The sequence below is a fragment of the Anguilla anguilla genome, chromosome 1, assembly GCF_013347855.1.
Source record: "Anguilla anguilla isolate fAngAng1 chromosome 1, fAngAng1.pri, whole genome shotgun sequence".
Lineage (NCBI taxonomy): Eukaryota > Metazoa > Chordata > Actinopteri > Anguilliformes > Anguillidae > Anguilla > Anguilla anguilla.
In genome coordinates this window covers 78,243,320-78,261,483 of record NC_049201.1, presented here as the reverse complement: position 1 = coordinate 78,261,483, position 18,164 = coordinate 78,243,320, and the positions used below count along the sequence as shown (strand labels likewise).

At 45.5% G+C, this 18,164-nt stretch overlaps 1 protein-coding gene across 3 annotated transcripts; it reads left to right on the top strand.

The window, feature by feature from the left end:
* The first annotated feature begins 6,171 nt into the window (after positions 1–6,171).
* Positions 6,172–17,879, top strand: tmem39b (transmembrane protein 39B). Of its 3 annotated transcripts, none has more exons than XM_035394246.1 (9): positions 6,172–6,362; positions 9,190–9,380; positions 10,062–10,281; positions 11,230–11,313; positions 11,917–12,071; positions 12,859–13,192; positions 15,154–15,341; positions 16,609–16,729; positions 17,492–17,879. In XM_035394246.1, exons 2-9 carry the CDS (start codon positions 9,250–9,252, stop codon positions 17,723–17,725), a joined length of 1,467 nt encoding a protein of 488 aa, XP_035250137.1. In that variant the 5' UTR covers positions 6,172–6,362; positions 9,190–9,249; the 3' UTR covers positions 17,726–17,879. The 3 variants fall into 3 exon arrangements, with proteins under 3 accessions (XP_035250137.1, XP_035250126.1, XP_035250133.1); XM_035394235.1 differs by having other exon boundaries at positions 9,164–9,380; XM_035394242.1 differs by lacking the exon at positions 6,172–6,362 and adding an exon at positions 7,436–7,605 and having other exon boundaries at positions 9,164–9,380.
* The last annotated feature ends 285 nt before the right edge of the window (positions 17,880–18,164 follow it).

Sequence of the window (18,164 nt, the reverse complement as noted above, 5' to 3'; positions counted from 1 at the left end):
GCAGATGCCTCACTTCCGTTATTGTGTCGTGTCGAATTTGTGTACGGTGGTAAGCAGGATACAGTTTGCTACCGCGGGGGTCTTTTGCTCTTTTTTTTCGCGTAATTCTCCCCAAACAATTAAACTTTAAGCTCTAGTATGCGCTTTCAGTTAGTCTAAGAGTTTAAATTTACTGACATTGTGCTGCATTGTACAGTGTACAGTCTCCTATCATTTTTTGCATCTGATGTATGACAACTTTCAACAGCCAATATAATTTTAGTGTGATGACATGTAATTCCAGAACTGACCATATTCAAGATACAAAACATTTGCAACGTCTGTACATAGACTGTGTATTACTTTTTGTTCATGTTTTAAATTTCGATAAATGGAATAGATTGTTTTGTGTATTTAGAGGTGGAAGGCATGGACACACACAGAATGACACATTCTAGGCGACCGCAGACTAGGCGCTCCAGAAGTAACAACCACACAGTAAAATGTCCAATGTCAATTAATCGCTTAACAGATAACATTTGGTCCTACTCTGGAACCTCATACCAATTGTTATCTGTTATGAGTTGAATTAACACTGTTAGAGTTGAAATAACACTGGACATTTTGCTGCGCACAAACGCGTTACTGAACGCAGTCGAAATCCCACTGTAAGGGACTCTAATTTCCCGCTGAAATAACGAACATTTCAAACTCGTATTCGTGTGCTTACTTATGATAGTGGCACATATCCGCGTCTGACTTGCGGTGGAAATGTCAAATGAAACCGCTATCGCTCTCTACAAAATTTTAAATCCATTCCATATTTTACTATGAAACGTCAGCGCGAACAGCAGCGGAGCATGAAAAATGGTTTATGCGCGTGCAACGCTCCCCTCCGCTCAGTGGCGGCTCGAGGACGGACGGGAATGGAACGCCTCGCAGTCATTTCCTGGCAACGAAAGAGCGCTGTCAATCACGCCGATTAGCGAGACGCGACCAATTCCGAAGACTGCTGCCGGAGTAAAGGATTATAACGCTGCCGAGAAAGTACAAATCCAGCAAAAGGCTTCAAGGAAACAGGGACCTAAAGCAAGATTAGGGAAGAAAGCCATTAACCCCCATAGCATTGCTCCCTGGCAGTCAACATTTAAGATGAGGGGGGAGGAAAGCGTTTGCCGGAAGGGGGATTTATATCTGATAAATCCCAATGTCATGCTGCTCTGACGTTTCTGAGATTACACTTGAGAAAACTTTCAAGTGTTCTCGATTTCTAATGCGAGTCACAGGCCTGATACGGCCAGACATTTTCAACTTTGACGGACAGTCTCCATTTTATGCTCTTTCGTAATAGGCGTCACCCAATTTGCGAAGTCGTTTGCCACAGAGTATATTACAAAAAACAAACAAATTGCAGCAGGTAATAACCTGTCTGAAGCAATAAAATGACTAATTCTGCCTCAGCAGCAGATCCAAAGGTTGTTTCCTGTAGAACACAGCCCATCTGTCACCATGGACAACGGAATCCTGACACACAAGCAAGCCCAGTTGAGGCTGATTGCAATTACCCCAGCTGTTCATCATTGCCTTAATCAAAAATATTTGAAAAGGTAAATTGTTCAAGGCCTTCTGGGGGGGATATGTCTACCTGGATGTGGCACCTACAGTAGGTGAGGGTCATATAGCTACCAGTGAACTCAAGTAGAAGGATTTCCATTTTTAATTTTTTGTGTCTTTTTAAAATTATTATTCTTAAGAAGGTTAGAACATAGGAATACATAATAATGAGAACCGCAACACTTATTTAGGCTCACCATTTACTAATACAGTGTGAGGCACTCACAGGTCTGGATTTGAAGACCCTGGATATGAAGGATATTTTAAGTCAGGGATACTCAGATCTGGCCATAGCACTGCTGGTTTTCTCTTCTGCCTGATAGTCCGTAGTTCAATAATGTCACTGATGGACCTTAGATTAGGTACATAGTAATCTAGGTACGTTTCACAAAGTAGGGTCACTGAGTTAGCTGGACAACTGCACTGGAGAAGACCCGGAACAGCTCCTTTTACTTCAGGCCATGTTCCAGATTTGGGAAGGTTCCAGGTTTGACTCAGTGCAAGTATTTACTGTCTACTAAACGTACTGCTTACTGTTTACATTTTAGCATGCAATGAGCAATGTGCAGAAAAATATCCTCCATACTGTTTTCAAACGGTTTTACAGAAGTGTCGTAGGACGTCCTGCCGTTGTAGCAAAAAGACCCAAACCTTTTGCCACCACGTCAGATGGTGTAACTGTTAGGGCTAATTAAGTAAGTATTAAGGCCAGCAGTTGGCCTGAAAACCAAAAACTGGCCCTTGTTGCCCACCTCTGCCTGAAGTGAAGTGTGTAAGCACGTTGGAGGAGGAGGAAGAGGGGGAGGAGGAGGAGCTGGGGGGGGGGGGGGCAATCATGTTTATTAAATGCATTATGATTTCCTTCAGTAGGGTGCAGAATAATCAGTTCCGCTAGTTCATGCGTCATTGCCAGTAACAAGTAAAAACTATGCCGCATTGATTAGAGTCACGGACAGATTTTTCCATTACACCCCTTAGCAGAGAGAACAAAAAAAAGAAAAAATGAAAAAAGAAGAGAGATAATTCAAACAGAATAGAAATTTTTTTTTTTTTTTTTGGTTGGAGCTAAAAAAATTAACTTTCACACGAGCACCTCCCCTTCTCTCTGTAGGGTTCTGTGGTTGTGAAATCGGTATTTGGTGCAGTCCATCGTTCGTCCGTCCGCGTCAGTGCGGTCTCTTAACGATTATCAAGAATCAAAACGCGTTTTTCTAGGCACTGCTCGCTAGCCATTCCCTGAGCGTCTCTGCCTCAGGATCTGTGTCCAGAGAGTGCATCATTAACGGCTGCAGTTAGGTCTGCTGTGAAGGTTAATTAGGCTCGGCTTCTGTTAAGCCTGCTGTTGTGTGTCTTTGCTGTTGGTTCTGCGGAGTCAACATCTGGCAAGGCCAGAGGTCAGCCTTTTGGGAAATGCCTCCAGAGTCACTGTTGCAGAGTGACTTAGCTAGCACCAGGCTGCTGCGTATAATAGGCTCTCTGCCTGAGTTGCTACAGAGAACTCCGCATTCTTTCATTGCTTTTTGTGGCCACCTTGTGGTTGAGCGTGGTATTGCAGCAAGCGCCAAGATGGATTAATTCATCTCAGTTGGGTTTCCAGTTGTTTTTCACCGGGAGAACCTTGACTCAACAAAGACACTCCATTTGCCTAATACATGTTTCCTTGATTCCTCCATCCTTGTGTCCTTGCCTTGCATCCTCTGTTGGGTGGAGCTAAGGAGCAAGGAAAGGATGCTAGGAGTGAAAATAAGCGATTGGAATGAACCCGTTGTCTTCTGTGCCAACTGAAACTTTCCCATCCTTGGGCGATGCCAGAGCCAACTGCATTTGCCTGTGGAGCTGTGTGTCCGCAGGTTCAACTCCAGTCCTGGAGGGGGCGCTGTGTTCGCTGGTTTATCTCCAGTCCTAAGGGGCTGTAGTGTCTGCAGGTTAAACTCCAGTCCTGGGCGGACACTCCAAATTGAGGTGGGAATTGGATATATTCAGCCCCAACTACGAGGAGTCTTTTTTTTTTTTTTTTGAACGATGACAACTACTGAGACTTTTAATTGGTTTTAATAGTGAGTTGTACATTCTTGGAGGTTGATGTCAATAACAGGGGTCTATGAGATAATTCTGTGAAAATTAGCAATAGGTAATTGTATATGTGCACTTTATGTTGAGTTATAATTACATTCAAAACTGCAGTTCTAGGAACCAGTTGAGTCCGGGTGGACATTCTGCATTGGTATTAGTGTCCTGAAATAGAGCTACATTCCGGTGTAGGTCACAGTTCTCGGGAAAGATATTACATTACGTCAGATCTGACGTGAGCAAAGCCACGCTCGATCCAAACCAAGTCATAAATAAGATGAGCGAGGCGAAAAGTTTAAGCCTTCTGAGGGAGTAAAAAAAAACATCCAGATACCGCAACGTTCCTGATTTGTGAGGACAGCAACTCCCAGAGTTCACTGCACTGCTAATTCTTTCTCTCTCTGTTGTTACGCAACTAAGTGTTTTCACATCGTCTGTGTCGAAGTATTATCTTACACACCTGAGTGCAGGTAGAGCTGCAGGTAGGATGAATGCCCTGAAAACACTGCTGCTCAAATGGGGCACTCACTGACGTAGCCGGTTAGATTATCATTATCTTACAAATGTGATGTAATCAAAACAACATTCCAAGCCAGCAGGCATGCCACCATGCATCCTGCTCCTGTTGAATGGTTAAAGCTAAGCAGGAATGGGTGTGGTTAGTATGTGGATGGAAGACCTCTGGAGAAAACTAAGTTGAGCTGAAAGCAGTGTTGATGGGCCAATAGGGGCAATCCTCCCTTTGGGCAGTGATGGGGATACTGTGCTGTAGGAGATGTCCCCTTTCAGGTGAGACACAACCATGGATTCATTGTGGCAATTAAAGATCCCATGACACTCATTTCAAAGAGTAAGGGGTTCCCCAGCGTCCCGGCCAAATTCCCACCCTGGGTTTCACAACCTTCCACATAATCATCTCCCAGTCTAATCACCAAAGTTGAGTGTTCTGGCAGAAAATGGCTGCTGTGCATCCCCCAGGTGGGTGCTACACATTGGTGGCAGCTGAGGTGAATTTCCCCCTCATGGTTAAAAAAAAAAAATAGTGTAAATTTGTTTGAAGTGCTATATAAATTTAATGAATTCTTATTCAGGTTGTTTTACATTTTATATCATCATACCTTCCCACACTATATGTATTTATACAGTACACATGCACGCAGGCATGCACACACACGCTCACACTCACTCACACACACCCACACACACACACAACAATGTGGAATTTGCCACTTGAATTTAATTCATTAGTATCCTTGTACAACAGAGGACTGCACATCCCATCGATGATGACTTCACGCCGTCCACCTTCGTTTGTTTGTTTTCCGTGAGCCCGTTGCTAGGAAATGAGAGTTCACTTTCCCTTGGACAGTGAAGCTCGCGACAGCAGCCTCCTGACAGCTGACCAACGCCCAACATCACAGCACAATGGTGGGAACAAGCTTCTTCAACTCTTGACATACAGTCTATCGGACAAAGTAGTTATTACGTTACATTACATTACCGCCATTTGGCCGACGCTCTTATCCAGAATTACTTACAACAGTCAATGTGTTTTCAAAGAGCTTCCCACCAACAGAGAATATGCAATATAATATATAGGGAGTTTTTCCTTGCCACTGTTGCCTTAGGCTTGCTCCTGTGGGGGTTTAGGCTAGGGTTGTCTGTAAAGCGTATTGTGACAACTGTTGTAAAATACGCTATATAAATAAAATTTGATTGATTGATTGATACAGTTGCCAAGATGCTACCCTGCCAGCGCATTTACTTAGATTACAAAAGGGGTATTAATATATAGTTGTAAGTTATTTGTCTAGAACAAATGGATTTGTTCATTTTGCCAAGCTAATCACTGAAAGTCGTGAGGCCTGGACCTAACAGATGATTATCCTCGCTTCTACCAGAACAGGTGCGTTGTGGGTATTCCTATGTGGTCACATTCAAATGGAAGGTAAAGGAAACATCTTTGGTGCAGTCGACAGTTTAATTACATCAAGCGTTTTTGCGCATTAACCCTAACCCTCACCCCATTTACACTGTACTCACGTAAACATGAATACACGGTTAACAAGAAAATGTTTTTAAAATAAAGTCTTGTGCAATGATTTAATACATTTTTGATTGTCTAACGGTCGGCAAAGAACTTCAGATAAGATATTAAAACTGTTGGCTATTACTGAACATAAAATAAATCTCAAACCATACATAATCCAAAATATTGCCAGCTGCAAACTACAACTAGAAAATGTTATGAAATCACACATCAAGTCATCAGAACTAGCATTCACAACCAACCAACTGGATCACAACCAAGCAACTGGGCTGATGGGTCACAGATGTTATTTAACATTTCTCGAGTGTATTTCTATCGTGTTAAAATAGACCACGTTTCGATACGAAGCAAGCAGTGTAGTTTAATTTGAATCGATAATTGGTCTAGTCGCTCCATTTCTACAGCGAGGATTGTCTCTTTAAAAAAAGAAAACAGCCCTGCTTTCTCGTGTTCTCAAACACGTCCGCGCCCCCGTCAAGCGAGCGAAGCTGCTGACTGCCTAACCAGTGTACAATGAAAGCCCTGTCAAAATTCACTGCAACAGGCTCAGTCTTCACAACAGAAAACTAACTAGCCAACAGCGAGGCTTTTAAGTTCCCCATAGTATTAGTCGCCGCTTTGATTGAAATAAAATCGCTGGCGAACGCCGGTAAGCATAAGATTTTTTGTCTAATTTCTGGATATTGTCGCACCCACAGTGTGTTATGGTAGGCCGCAGTCTTTGTGTTTAACGCATGGGTATTGCATTCTTGGCGGACCGTGTCGATTATGGGCGCCGAGCAGTGTGGTCTTAACAATACGCATACTTTGTTTGATCGACCACTGGTTATATTTAGCTTTTTTGATAGTCATCCCTATGCAAGTTGTTCCTGACGTCTCGCGAATCCTGTGGACTAACGCTAGCATTACATAATATGCAAACCACCCACTTCTGCTAATTTGTTTAACCAGCTAGCTTCCCGTCTAACGTTAGCTCATAAATAGTCGGTTTTTGTGACTATGTTAAATGTAACAACTGTATTTAGCTTACGATCATCAGAGAAACCCAACGACATTGTCAACAACTAGCCAGCTAATCAACCAGCTTAGGTTGCCAAATTGCATACAAAGTTGCTTCTCATGGTGTTAGCAGGGCAATATTATTAGGCTAAGTAGCAGTAGGTTTTTGTGGCAAATTTATTCAGTTAGGTTTGTTACCCAACATTCTGCTAATGAACTTTTTTGACCTTGATGACAGTAGAATGGCGATGATAACAGCATTGCATCGGAGTAATGACTTTACCTCCGTTTTGCATGCTTTCAAAGCACATAAGATTAAATGGCTAATGTTTTCAAAGCAACGTATCTAAACACTTCCGCGAGTTCCAAACCCCTGTCCGCCTGACTTCTGCGCCCGGGCTCCACCAACATTCGTTTGCTAGCTGGTACATCGTTGTGGTAACCACAGTTCTAGCTAGTAAACAGAAGTTTTGAATTGCAGTATTAAGACGTTTCAGCCGACTGCAGCCAAATCTGCTTCGAAAATTGGTCAACGCTACTCTTTAATTTTGGTGATCGATTTTAATTTTTAGTAAGTTGCATAGATACCAGCCAACGATAGTTGTTTTTAGGAGCAATACCACGGAACATTCCACAACTGAGTTCAATTGAATTCGTCTCGTCAGACACAGTCAGTACCATTGAAACTAGAAAAAGCACACATAATAGTAATGTTGCTTGAATGGGCTCGTTTAACCTGTGATTGTGGCAGTCTCAGGTCGTACATACTGAGTGGTTTATTGGATGGAACTAGAATCCTCTGTTAAACCACACGCGCAGCTGTGTGAAAACGTGTTGCTGTTACCGTCGAATCCCCTGGCGCCCCACTTAACCAGTGATCAGACAATCTACAGGTGCTTGCGACTTATTTACATTATGTTCGCCCAAAAACATATACATTTCTTAAAAATGCAAGTACACAGAATGACGACCAAAGGGCGCGTTTCACTAACTGTGTGCAAATGCAACAGTCGATGTTATGCTTGGAGTTTGTACTCAGTGACCACCACGTGAGATGGTGCTAATCCAGTTTCAGTTTATTTAAATTGAGGCATATCGCGTTGAAGCGAAGTTTAAGATCAGGAAACAGACGTGTTGTGTGTGCACGATAAGTCAGTTCATGTTGGCATCGAATTGTTTTTTTAAATCACATTTGCAGTTTTATTCGACATGACATGGGTTGCACATTTTGCCTGTTAGCATGCAAAGCCAAGTAAATTAGATCTTCAATTAAACTGGGGGTTCCAGTATGCTTAAATTAACACCTGAGTTTGACGGGCGCATAGGTATGTCTTCAGTGCTTTGCCGTATTTGGCTCTAAGCGGACGTGATCAAACTTGTGCTGGCGTGACTCACCCTTATCTATTGAGCTGAATTTATCTCAGCTATTTGTCTGTGAAGTACCCATAACCTGAGTGTGCACGCTGCGTAGCCTAGCAGAGCCATATCCTAGCCCTTATCCATCAAGGGAAGGCCCCGTCCATCTTGACGTGATGTGTGACGTCAAAGAGTGGCTCATTTGAGTGTGGGGGAAAACTGCAGCTCGGTTCGTTGGGCTGAAGGCCTGAACTCCTGAAACAGATAGGGCCCTCATTGCCCATCCCTGGCTAGGGCCTAACGTAGCTATCCAGTTAGCTAGCAAGCTAACCTCTGTCATCAGACAAAGCAACGGTGTCACTGCTGTGTTACCCAAGTATTGCCTATCTAGTAGCTACCCATTAACTGTAGGCAGAAATGCAGCCTAATGTACCTAGTTAGGATAATACGATTACGTTAGTTTATTTGGCAGGATTGTTTTTGTCTGATTAGGCAAATGTGATTCCAGTACTAGTTTGTACTTGGTAGGATTGTTGTTTGCTGAACAGGTTACTTTACAGGGTTGGAGTCCTGATCGATGTGGTCACTTCTGGCACTACGATCCTTACTTCACTCTAGTGTTTCTTTTGCACCTCTGCACCGTGAACTAATGCACTTGTTGTACGTCGCTCTGGATAAGAGCGTCTGCTAAATGCCTGTAATGTAATGTGGCCAGTTGGTAAGAGAGGTAATTCCTGTTCAAGAAGTGGACGGCGTAGTGTAAAACTGTACGCTTAATTAATTATGTCAGTGTATATTTTGTACATGCTGACAGAATGCATAACGGTCTGTGTTTTTAACGGTCTTGTGGGTTTGAGCTGGCTTTGCCGACAGTGGACCTCCTCCTTATCCGAATTTCTGCTCTACCCCGGGCCTGTAATCGGACAAATAGGCAGTTCTTACGTCATATCGCTAAATGTTGATTTACGGATTGCACGTGGGAATTCTCAGCTGAAACGCAGCCAAGCTCTGTGGTCAGGCTTCAGCGCACCTGGGCGCTCCTGTTACTCGGTGTTTTTTTTATTTTTATTTTTTTTTATTTCGTTCTTCGGCCAGGTGCCAAGGGTGTTTCCCGCTGACAGGGGAGGAAGCACAGCAGGTGCACGCGCGCAGCCAGGCGACCAGCGCTGGGTGTGTCCGGAATGGCGGGCGGACGGAGGGGAGCCAATCGCACCTCTTACTGCCGCTCTCCCTTGAGCAGCGAACCGGGCTCGGTCGGCAACGGCAACCACTCCACCAGCTCCCCGGTGACGGGGGTGCGGTCCCGGACCAGGTGAGTGCGATCACGGTGTGTCACACCTTGGTACCTGGAGTTTTCTGATTGACAGCTGGTTACAGTGTTATTGCACGCTGGGGTAAGGGATTTCAGCCAGTGTCAGCGACTGAAGGGGATGTCAGTGTAGTGTAATGGTCAGGCAATTGTTGTTTTTGTTGTTGAGTTATCATAAGTTGTTCCAGGTAAAAGCATCTTCCCTGTCAGTAGTTCCCAAACCTTTTCACCCTGTGGCCCAGGAATAACGAGTCTTAAAGTCTCAGCAACTCCGACATCAACATACATTTCATCATGACTAACTGTAATGTAACATACATTCCTTCTATAGCTATCGCCAATCTTATAATTTTACCATAGCTCTTAGCAGTGCCTCGTCAACTTTGGCTGTTAGAAGCAACCAGGGGCCTCCCATAAGCCTGGGGTCTCCTTAAATGTGTGTCAGCTGATAGCCACAGCAGCCTGCAGAAATGTTGATTTTGTGTGTGTGCGTGCGTGCGTGCGTGCGTGTGTGTGCGTGCGTGCGTGTGTGTGCGTGTGTTTGTGTGTGCGTGCGTGCGTGCGTGTGTGTGTGTGTTTGTGTGTGTGTTTGTGTGTGTGTGTGCATCTCTGCGTGCGCGTGTGTGTGTGTGTGCGCGTGTGTGTGTACGTGTGTGTGTGTGTGTGTGTGTTTGCGTGGGCCAGGAGCGGGTCCGGCACGGGGATCTCCAGCCCCCCCTTGGCGGCGCAGACGGTGGTCCCGCTCAAGCACTGCAAGATCCCCGACCTCTCCATGGACCGGAACGTTCTGTTCGAGCTCCACCTCTTCTTCTGCCAGCTCATCGCGCTCTTCGTCCATTACGTCAACATCTACAAGACCGTCTGGTGGTACCCTCCCTCCCACCCGCCCTCGCACACGTCTCTGGTGAGTCCGGCGATGGCGCCGGCGGTTCCGCTCGGCCCTCTGGGGCCCGGGTTCGGCCGCGGGCCGCGAGGGCTCGGCCCTGTTCTTCTCGGGAACTCCGCCTTTCGTTATCGGGTGAATCGGGTCCTGGTGGGACGCTTGGCTTTCTTCACCGGTCACGTCATATTTCTTTAGAAATGACGTCGCTGTCGCTGACCGTTTCCTGTCTCTCCCGAAATTCGCCTGCGTCGTCTGGCAGTTCCCAGGTCCCTGCCAAGAATTACGTTTGTCTGGTGTAATGTCTGAATCTGTGAGACTTTATTGAATCCCTGACTCCATTTACATAAACAAAGTTAACAGATAAAACAATTTAAAAACTGCATAATTGTTGAATGTGGTCCAGAGTTTTTCATTTATTTCTCGCCTGAATGTGAGCAGCACATGGGAATGTGTTCGTAGAGGTCCTGTGCTGGATGTGAGAAACTAGGAACTCTCCCAAATCTGGAACCTGGACTGGAGTAAAAAGAGCTGTTCCTGGGTTTACTTAGCACAGCTATCCAGCTAATTCAGTAATCCTTCTCTATACCGGCCCCTTGTCTCAGTGTTGTTATGTTTTTGTGTGCGGGATTTCATGAATGCTTCCGAATTTAAGATGCCACAATCCATATCCAAACCGGATAATCTTAAATTGTGGGCGTGTTCTGAAGTTGTGTTTCTGGGTATTGCAAACCTGTTGTGGTCCTTCATGAACTGCCGCCGTGGTTCTCAGAATTTTAAATGTACGCCTACACTGTCATGGTTATTCCCATTGTTTTGCTCTCTTGTGACCAAGCTGTATGAAACTTCTTATAATTTCACTGTGTAGTTCACTAGATGTTCTTTGCATGTTTTTGGCATGAATTCATTCCCTTTGTTGTATTTTGACAGGACACGTAGCATTCTCTGATATCTGAATGTGATCTCTTCCAGAATTTTCACCTCATTGACTATAACATGCTGGTGTTCACCATCATTGTGCTGGCTCGCAGGCTGATTGCCGCAATAGTGAAAGAGGTAAGTACCCTTCCTCTGGGTGTGTGCGCTTTCATATGTGCATGTGTGTGTGTGGACATGCGCGTGTGTTTTCATGCATAAGTGTGTGCTTTTATGTGTGTGTGTGTGTGTGTGTGTGTGTGTGTGTGTGTGTGTGTTCATGTGTGTCTGTTCACAAGCGTGTGTTTTCGTGTGTGTGTGCATGCATGCGTGTGTGTGTTCATGCATATGTGTGCGCTTTCATATGTGCGTGTGTGTGTATGTGCGTGTGTTTGTGTTCATGCATGTGTGCACTTTCATATGTGTGTTTGTGTGTGTGTTCATGCATGTGCGTGTTTTTTCAAGGGCGTGTGTGGATGTGTTTGAGTCCGCGGGTGGTAAACAGACTGAGTGGTGTGAGCTGCTTTGGGAAGCGTTTGAGCGCTGTGTGTGTGTGTCTGTGTCTGTGGCCATATGTGTACAGAGCTGCTCATTTCTGCTCATGCCTGTGTGTATGCGATTGTGTGGGATGATAAGAGAAGGTGTGAAATGTTAGGGGAAGCTGACAGTGGTGTGTCTCTCTCTCTCTGTCTCTCTCTCTCCCTCCCTCCCTCCCTCTCTCGCGCTCTCTCTCTCTCTTTCCAGGCGTCTCAGAGCGGGAAGCTCTCGTTCCCGCACTCCATCTTCCTGGTGACGGCGCGCTTCGCTGTGCTCACGCTGACGGGCTGGAGCCTGTGCAGATCGCTCATTCACCTCTTCAGGACGTACTCCGTCCTCAATCTGCTCTTCCTGTGCTACCCGTGAGTATGGCGCTGACATGGTTGTGACATCACAACGCCTGCCCCGTTCCATCCTCAACCTTCTGTTCTTCTGCTACCTGTGAGTGTGGGGGATGTCACTGTGACATCACAATGCCCGCTCCATTCCATCCTCAACCTTCTGTTCTTCTGCTACCTGTGAGTGTGGGACATGCCACTGTGACATCACAATGCCCGCTCCATTCCATCCTCAACCTTCTGTTCTTCTGCTACCTGTGAGTGTGGGACATGCCACTGTGACATCACAATGCCCGCTCCATTCCATCCTCCACATCCTTTTTCTCCACCAATCATCGTCGTGTTGTTCTGTTTATCTCCAACGTGGTCCTTGATTGATGCAGCTCCTCTCTCTCGTCTCCAAGCAACAGGTGATGACAGAAGTGTCCTGTCCCTGTTGTATTATCCATAAGCTACCATTATAAGTGATAGCACAATGCCCATTTTGTTACATCCTCATCCTCTTTCTTTGTTGCTCTTTCTTCACATTACATTGATTTAGCAGATACTCTTATCTGTCCCACCTGGTTGCTGGGGAAACGCATTGACACCTTTAGTCACCAGTAGGCAGCCCCCCCTCTAAGCCAGGTTCTACTTTTCTTTCCACTGGAGATTTCCTCACTTGTTGGTGTTTGAGGGGATCAGGTTTTCCTGTTTTCCTGTGAAGTGGCTTTGTGGCAGCGGTTCTGTAAAAAGCGTTTTACAAATAAAAATGTAATGAAATAAAAAAAAAATAATAACAACAAAAGATATCTCCCACGCGCGCACACAGGTTCGGCATGTACATCCCCTTCTTCCGGCTGAACTGCGACTTCCGGCGCGCGGGGACCCTGTCGCCCATCACCAGCATCGGGTCGAAGGAGGTGGGGGGCGTGGCCGGGGGGCGGGACTACCTGACGGTGCTGAAGGAGACGTGGAAGCAGCACACCAGCCAGCTGTACGGCGTGCAGGTCATGCCCACCCACGCCTGCTGCCTCTCCCCCGACCTCATCCGCAAGGAGGTGGAGTACCTGAAGATGGACTTCAACTGGAGGATGAAGGAGGTGCTGGTCAGCTCCATGCTCAGCGCGTACTACGTTGCCTTTGTGCCCGTCTGGTTCGTCAAGGTGAGTGACCTGTCCTCCCCCCAACCCCACCACCCCCCCCCCCCCCCCCCATCTTAGTCCGTCATGGTTGGTGTCTTCCCCCCAACACCCCCACCCCCATCTCGTTTTGTCATGGTCGGTGACCTCTCCTGCCCCCAACCCCACCCTCACCACCCGTCCCCCTCAACTTTGTTTGTCAAGGTGGGTGACCTCATTTCCCCAAGCTCACTGTAACAGAGCTTTTGTGGGTTCAAGAGGGCTCCAGTGCTTTTAAAAAAAAAATAAAAATGGTGCTTATAAAGGAGTTATAGTGCTCTTATGAAGCATTATTCATAGACAGCGTTCATTTAATTTCACTTGCAGTAAGAGAGCGAGTACAGTGTACATCTCCCTGGAAACGCGTTGTTTTGATTCTTTTCTTTTTTGACGTTCAGCCAGCACTCCTCTCCTGAGCGACGTACGGTGCACGCGCAAGTGCAAAGGTCAGGGGATCGAAGGTCACGGATTCCCTAGACGGGAAAAGCGTAGTCCTGAGAGAGACTGCAAGTGTGCAGACTCAATTGACAACTCCCTTACTGAACATTAAGCTGGTTATACAAACCAATTGCAAAACAGCTCTAATGAGCATTATGTTGTACAAACGAGATGTGCGATGTGCTAGCATTTTGGCAAATTATGTCACGAGTTAAAAAAAAAAATTTAAAAAAAATTTTCAGTACAGTTTCAGTTAGTTTGGTCAGTACGTCTCCTCAGTGTGCTCATGACAACCCTGCCTGGCTGCAGTCACATCAGTGATGCTGACGTAGACTGTAGTAACGCTGTTGTGGGACGGAGTGTAGCACAGTGGGTAAGGAACTGGGCTTGTAACCGAAAGGTCGCAGGTTCGATTCCCGGGTAGGACACTGCCGTTGTACCCTTGAGCAAGGTACTTAACCAAAATTGCTTCAGTATATATCCAGTTGTATAAATGGATACAATGTAAAATGCTATGTGAAAAGTTGTGTAAGTCGCTCTGGATAAGAGCGTCTGCTAAATGCCTGTAATGTAATGTAATGTAATGGTGAGGTAAATGGGATAGCTCGGCTACACCCTGTTCTTTCCTGCTTCTCCGTCTGTTGGCCCCACTTGGGAGTGGTTTTTTGGTAAATTTTTTTTTTAGCGTTGCAATAAAAATAACGGCAGAATAACACGGATCAGCGAAGACATCATAATGATTTTGCGATGTGTAATTATGGATTAATGGGGGAAAAAACGTGTTGGGGATTACACGATTTGGCAGTTTGTCTTCGTACGAACTGCCAAATGGCGTTATAATGATTTTGATGATACGTCGTTATGATTTAATGGAAAACAATGTATCGCGGAGAGCACGATTTGGCAGTTGGTCTTGGTGTGTGAAATGCCAAAACCCTTAATATCTCAGGCCAACTGTACTCGGAGAGTAGCAAAACACTTGCATTACAGCTCACAGGGCTCCACAGTGCTCCCATTTTAGGGGCATTTGCTCCCGAAAATGGATTTGTGCTAACCGTAAAAATAATTTAGGAGCGCATCTACTGACTGGGATGCATCCGTGCGCTCCTAACTTTTCCCAGTTTGGGGCACAATACGCTCCATGGAAAAAAAAATATTAGCATTGAGCCCTTGTTCAGATTCTCAGAAGAATGCGTTAAAGGTTGCTGGAGTCGTCACTTCCCTTCAATACAGTTGCTTTAGTGTGGCTTATCTGAGGCTACGGTTTGTCCTGTCGTACCCTGAACTTTATCCCTGCTACGGCTAACGATAAATAGAAAGTATTATTGGTTATGAATTATAAATTACTACTTTTTTTTTTTTTACAACTTTATAAAAAAATTTAGTAAGTTTTTGCTTTTACTGGCCCGGTCAGCGCAGACCGCGGTCATGGCTGTTCGCTCGGCCGACAGTTTTTACCCAGAGGCCTCGTTCCCACCTCTTCTCTCCCCCCCCCTCCCCTCCGGCAGAGCACGCAGTACGTGGACCGGCGCTGGTCCTGTGAGCTCTTCATCCTGGTTTCGGTCAGCACCTCCGTCACGCTCATGAGGCACCTGCTGCCCCCCCGGTACTGCGACCTGCTCCACAAGGCCGCCGCCCACCTGGGCTGCTGGCAGAAAGTGGACCCCTCCCTCTGCTCCAACGTCCTCCAGCACATGTAGGTCGCTGTTTAATTCTTGTTTTTATTGTTAATAAGCCAATATATGTTTATATTAAACTGTTTCACATAAGATGTATATTTTAATTTATATCGTTGTATTTTTATTCTACAAGCAATAGTTTTAAAGTATGAAATGGTACATTTATGTTATTAAAATAGATGCTAAAATAGTATACCAGGGCCACCCAACCCTGTTCCTGGAAATCTGCTGTCCTGTAGGTTTTAATTCAGACTCTAGTCTGGCACAACTGATTCTCCTAATCAGCAGCTCAACAAGATCTCTAGCTGTTGAATGAGGTGTGCTTTGTTAGGGTTAGAGTGAAAACCTACAGGATGGTACATCTCCAGGCACAGGGCTGGGTAGCCCTGTAAGTACACAATGATGCAGATTTACTTGGGCCCGACTCAGTTAAAAAACGTTTTAACTGGGTCTTTCATGCTCCAGAAAGGACAGATAAACCCCAGTTGTGTAAAGATTTTAGTTGAAATTAGTTGAATAATAATGATGCTTATGTCCTTTGAGCTTCTCCGGGTTTTATTAGAAGCAGGTGATTCTCCTGAGCCCCCTGCTGGTGGATGTGTCTCACTGCACTAACCTGCTTCCATTAAGACCTGGAGTGGCTCAAAATGCAGTGCATAGGTTATTTTAAACAATCAAACCTTCAACCTTGCTTTATTCACGATTTTCTGTGTATTTATACTGTATTGGTTGCCATATTGTACAAAAAAAAAGCTAGACGTCTCATGAGGAACCGTGATGTATGCATGATTAAAGACATCATGATTTGGGCCCGCTCCCATGTAAATGGTAAATGGACTGGATTTGGGCCCGCTCCCATGTAAATGGTAAATGGACTGCATTTATATAGCGCTTTTATCCAAAACGCTTTAAAATTGATGCCTCTCATTCGCCAGAGCAGTTAGGGGTTAGGGGTTAGGTGTCTTGCTCAAGGACACTTCGACATGCCCAGGGCGGGGTTTGAACCGGCAACCCTCTGACTGCCAGACAATCGGTCTTACCTCCTGAGCTATGTCGCCCCATGTACAAGTGTGTTAATCACCTGCCACAGAGCTGTCTGTTGTGGGGGCTAATCAAGGTCTCAGAAGTCAACAGTGTTATTGAGGTCTCATTTATGGGTCTTATGAGAACCCCATAAATTATGGGACCTCCGCCCCCCCCCCTCCCCCCCTCCCCCCTTACCAAATTTTGGGGAACCCCTGCTGTACTTTACCATGTTTTTTTTTTTTTTTTCACCCCTCGCAGATGGACAGAGGAGTACATGTGGCCTCAGGGGGTCCTGGTGAAGCACAACAAGAACGTGTTCAAAGCCATGGGCCACTACAACGTAGCAGTGCCTTCGGACATCTCCCATTACCGATTCTACGTGAGTACCGTCGCGGGCTAGCCCCGCCGGCTCGGCTTCCGTCACGGAAGGCTTTTGGGGTTTGCGATCAGGCTTGGCTCCCGTTTACAAAATGGGCTGTCGCAGAGCGCTTGATAAGAAGACATTTTCCAGACAGGAATTGAAGAAAGCGGAAGAAGAAGCCACGTGTTTTCCCGCTTTAGGGGAAACTGTCGCTTTCTGTGGTGGGAGTGTCCCGGTTGTAGAGGGTGTGTCCAGGCCTGTAGTGGAGCGTGTGGTTATTTAAATGCTGTCCCTCTGGTTCCATGTAGTTAGAAGACTGTTTATTTCCAGCCGCAGTGCGAGATTGACAGGTTATCTGTAATAAAAATGATGGTTTTAATGCAAAATTTCCAGTGAGAGAAGGGTTCTGTAAAAGTCATCATATCCTGGGAAAGAAATCGTTTGAGGATGAAAAAGGAGGCATTATTTGTGGAGAGATTTTAGGGTGATCACCTTGGAAAACTTCACCCTAGGTTTTACTGAATTGTGTCCTCAGAAAAGTGGTCTTGGATCAGAGGCCACATTGCACTCAAAATGGTTGGGGTGACAGTCCAGTTATAAATACGCACGGCATGCAAGCGTACTGCTGTGACCGTGTCGCCATCTTGTGGTGGAGCTTTGTGTGTTTTTTTCTCTCCACGGTGAAATAAAACAAACGTTCCGGGTGTTCATTAGTCTTGAGAGGAAACTCCTGATTTAACGGCCCTGTTCGCTGATAAAATGCTCTCTTCTCTTTCACAGTTTTTCTTCAACAAGCCGCTGCGAATATTAAACATCCTCATAATTCTGGAGGGAGCGATGATATTCTACCAGCTGTACTCCCTGATGTGCTCGGAGAAGTGGCATCAGACCATATCCCTGGCATTAATTCTGTTCAGCAACTACTACGCCTTTTTCAAACTGCTTCGGGACAGAATAGTTCTGGGGAAGGCCTACTCGTACATGAACAGTTCGGCCGACCAGAAGATAAGTTAACTCTCCCTTGTTCGGCCTTTTGGGGAAAATGAGAAATGCGCATGAGAGCTTTGTATTTTTTCTACAGTTGGATTTTTTTTTTTGTGTTGTTGATGTTTTTTTTTGTTCTGATCTGCCATAAATAAAGAAGAAGCATATTTTTGTATTCCCTTAATGGCTGGTATTCTCCTTGATTTGTGTGCGTGTGTGTGTGTGTGTGTGTGTGTGTGTGTCTGCATGCCTGTTTGTGTGTGTGAGATTGTATTTGCGTGTGTGTATACACGTACATACATTTGATGGCTGAGTGCTTACACATTCCAACACCAGCTGCTCCTCGACACATTCCGAGGAAGTGGAAGGATTTGACCAATCACACACATTTTAAGGAGTGTGGGCTCACTCCAGCATTTAGGCTGATATCCGAAAACAGATGCTAATTGGAGCGAAAGGAAGGTGCACC

Coding starts and splice junctions, on each gene's coding strand:
- tmem39b (XM_035394246.1), top strand. CDS start 9,250: ATGGCGGGCGGACGGAGGGGAGCCAATCGCACCTCTTACTGCCGCTCT. Junction 11,314..11,916: donor TTGCCGCAATAGTGAAAGAG/GTAAGTACCCTT, acceptor CTCTCTTTCCAG/GCGTCTCAGAGCGGGAAGCT. Junction 13,193..15,153: donor TGCCCGTCTGGTTCGTCAAG/GTGAGTGACCTG, acceptor CCCCTCCGGCAG/AGCACGCAGTACGTGGACCG.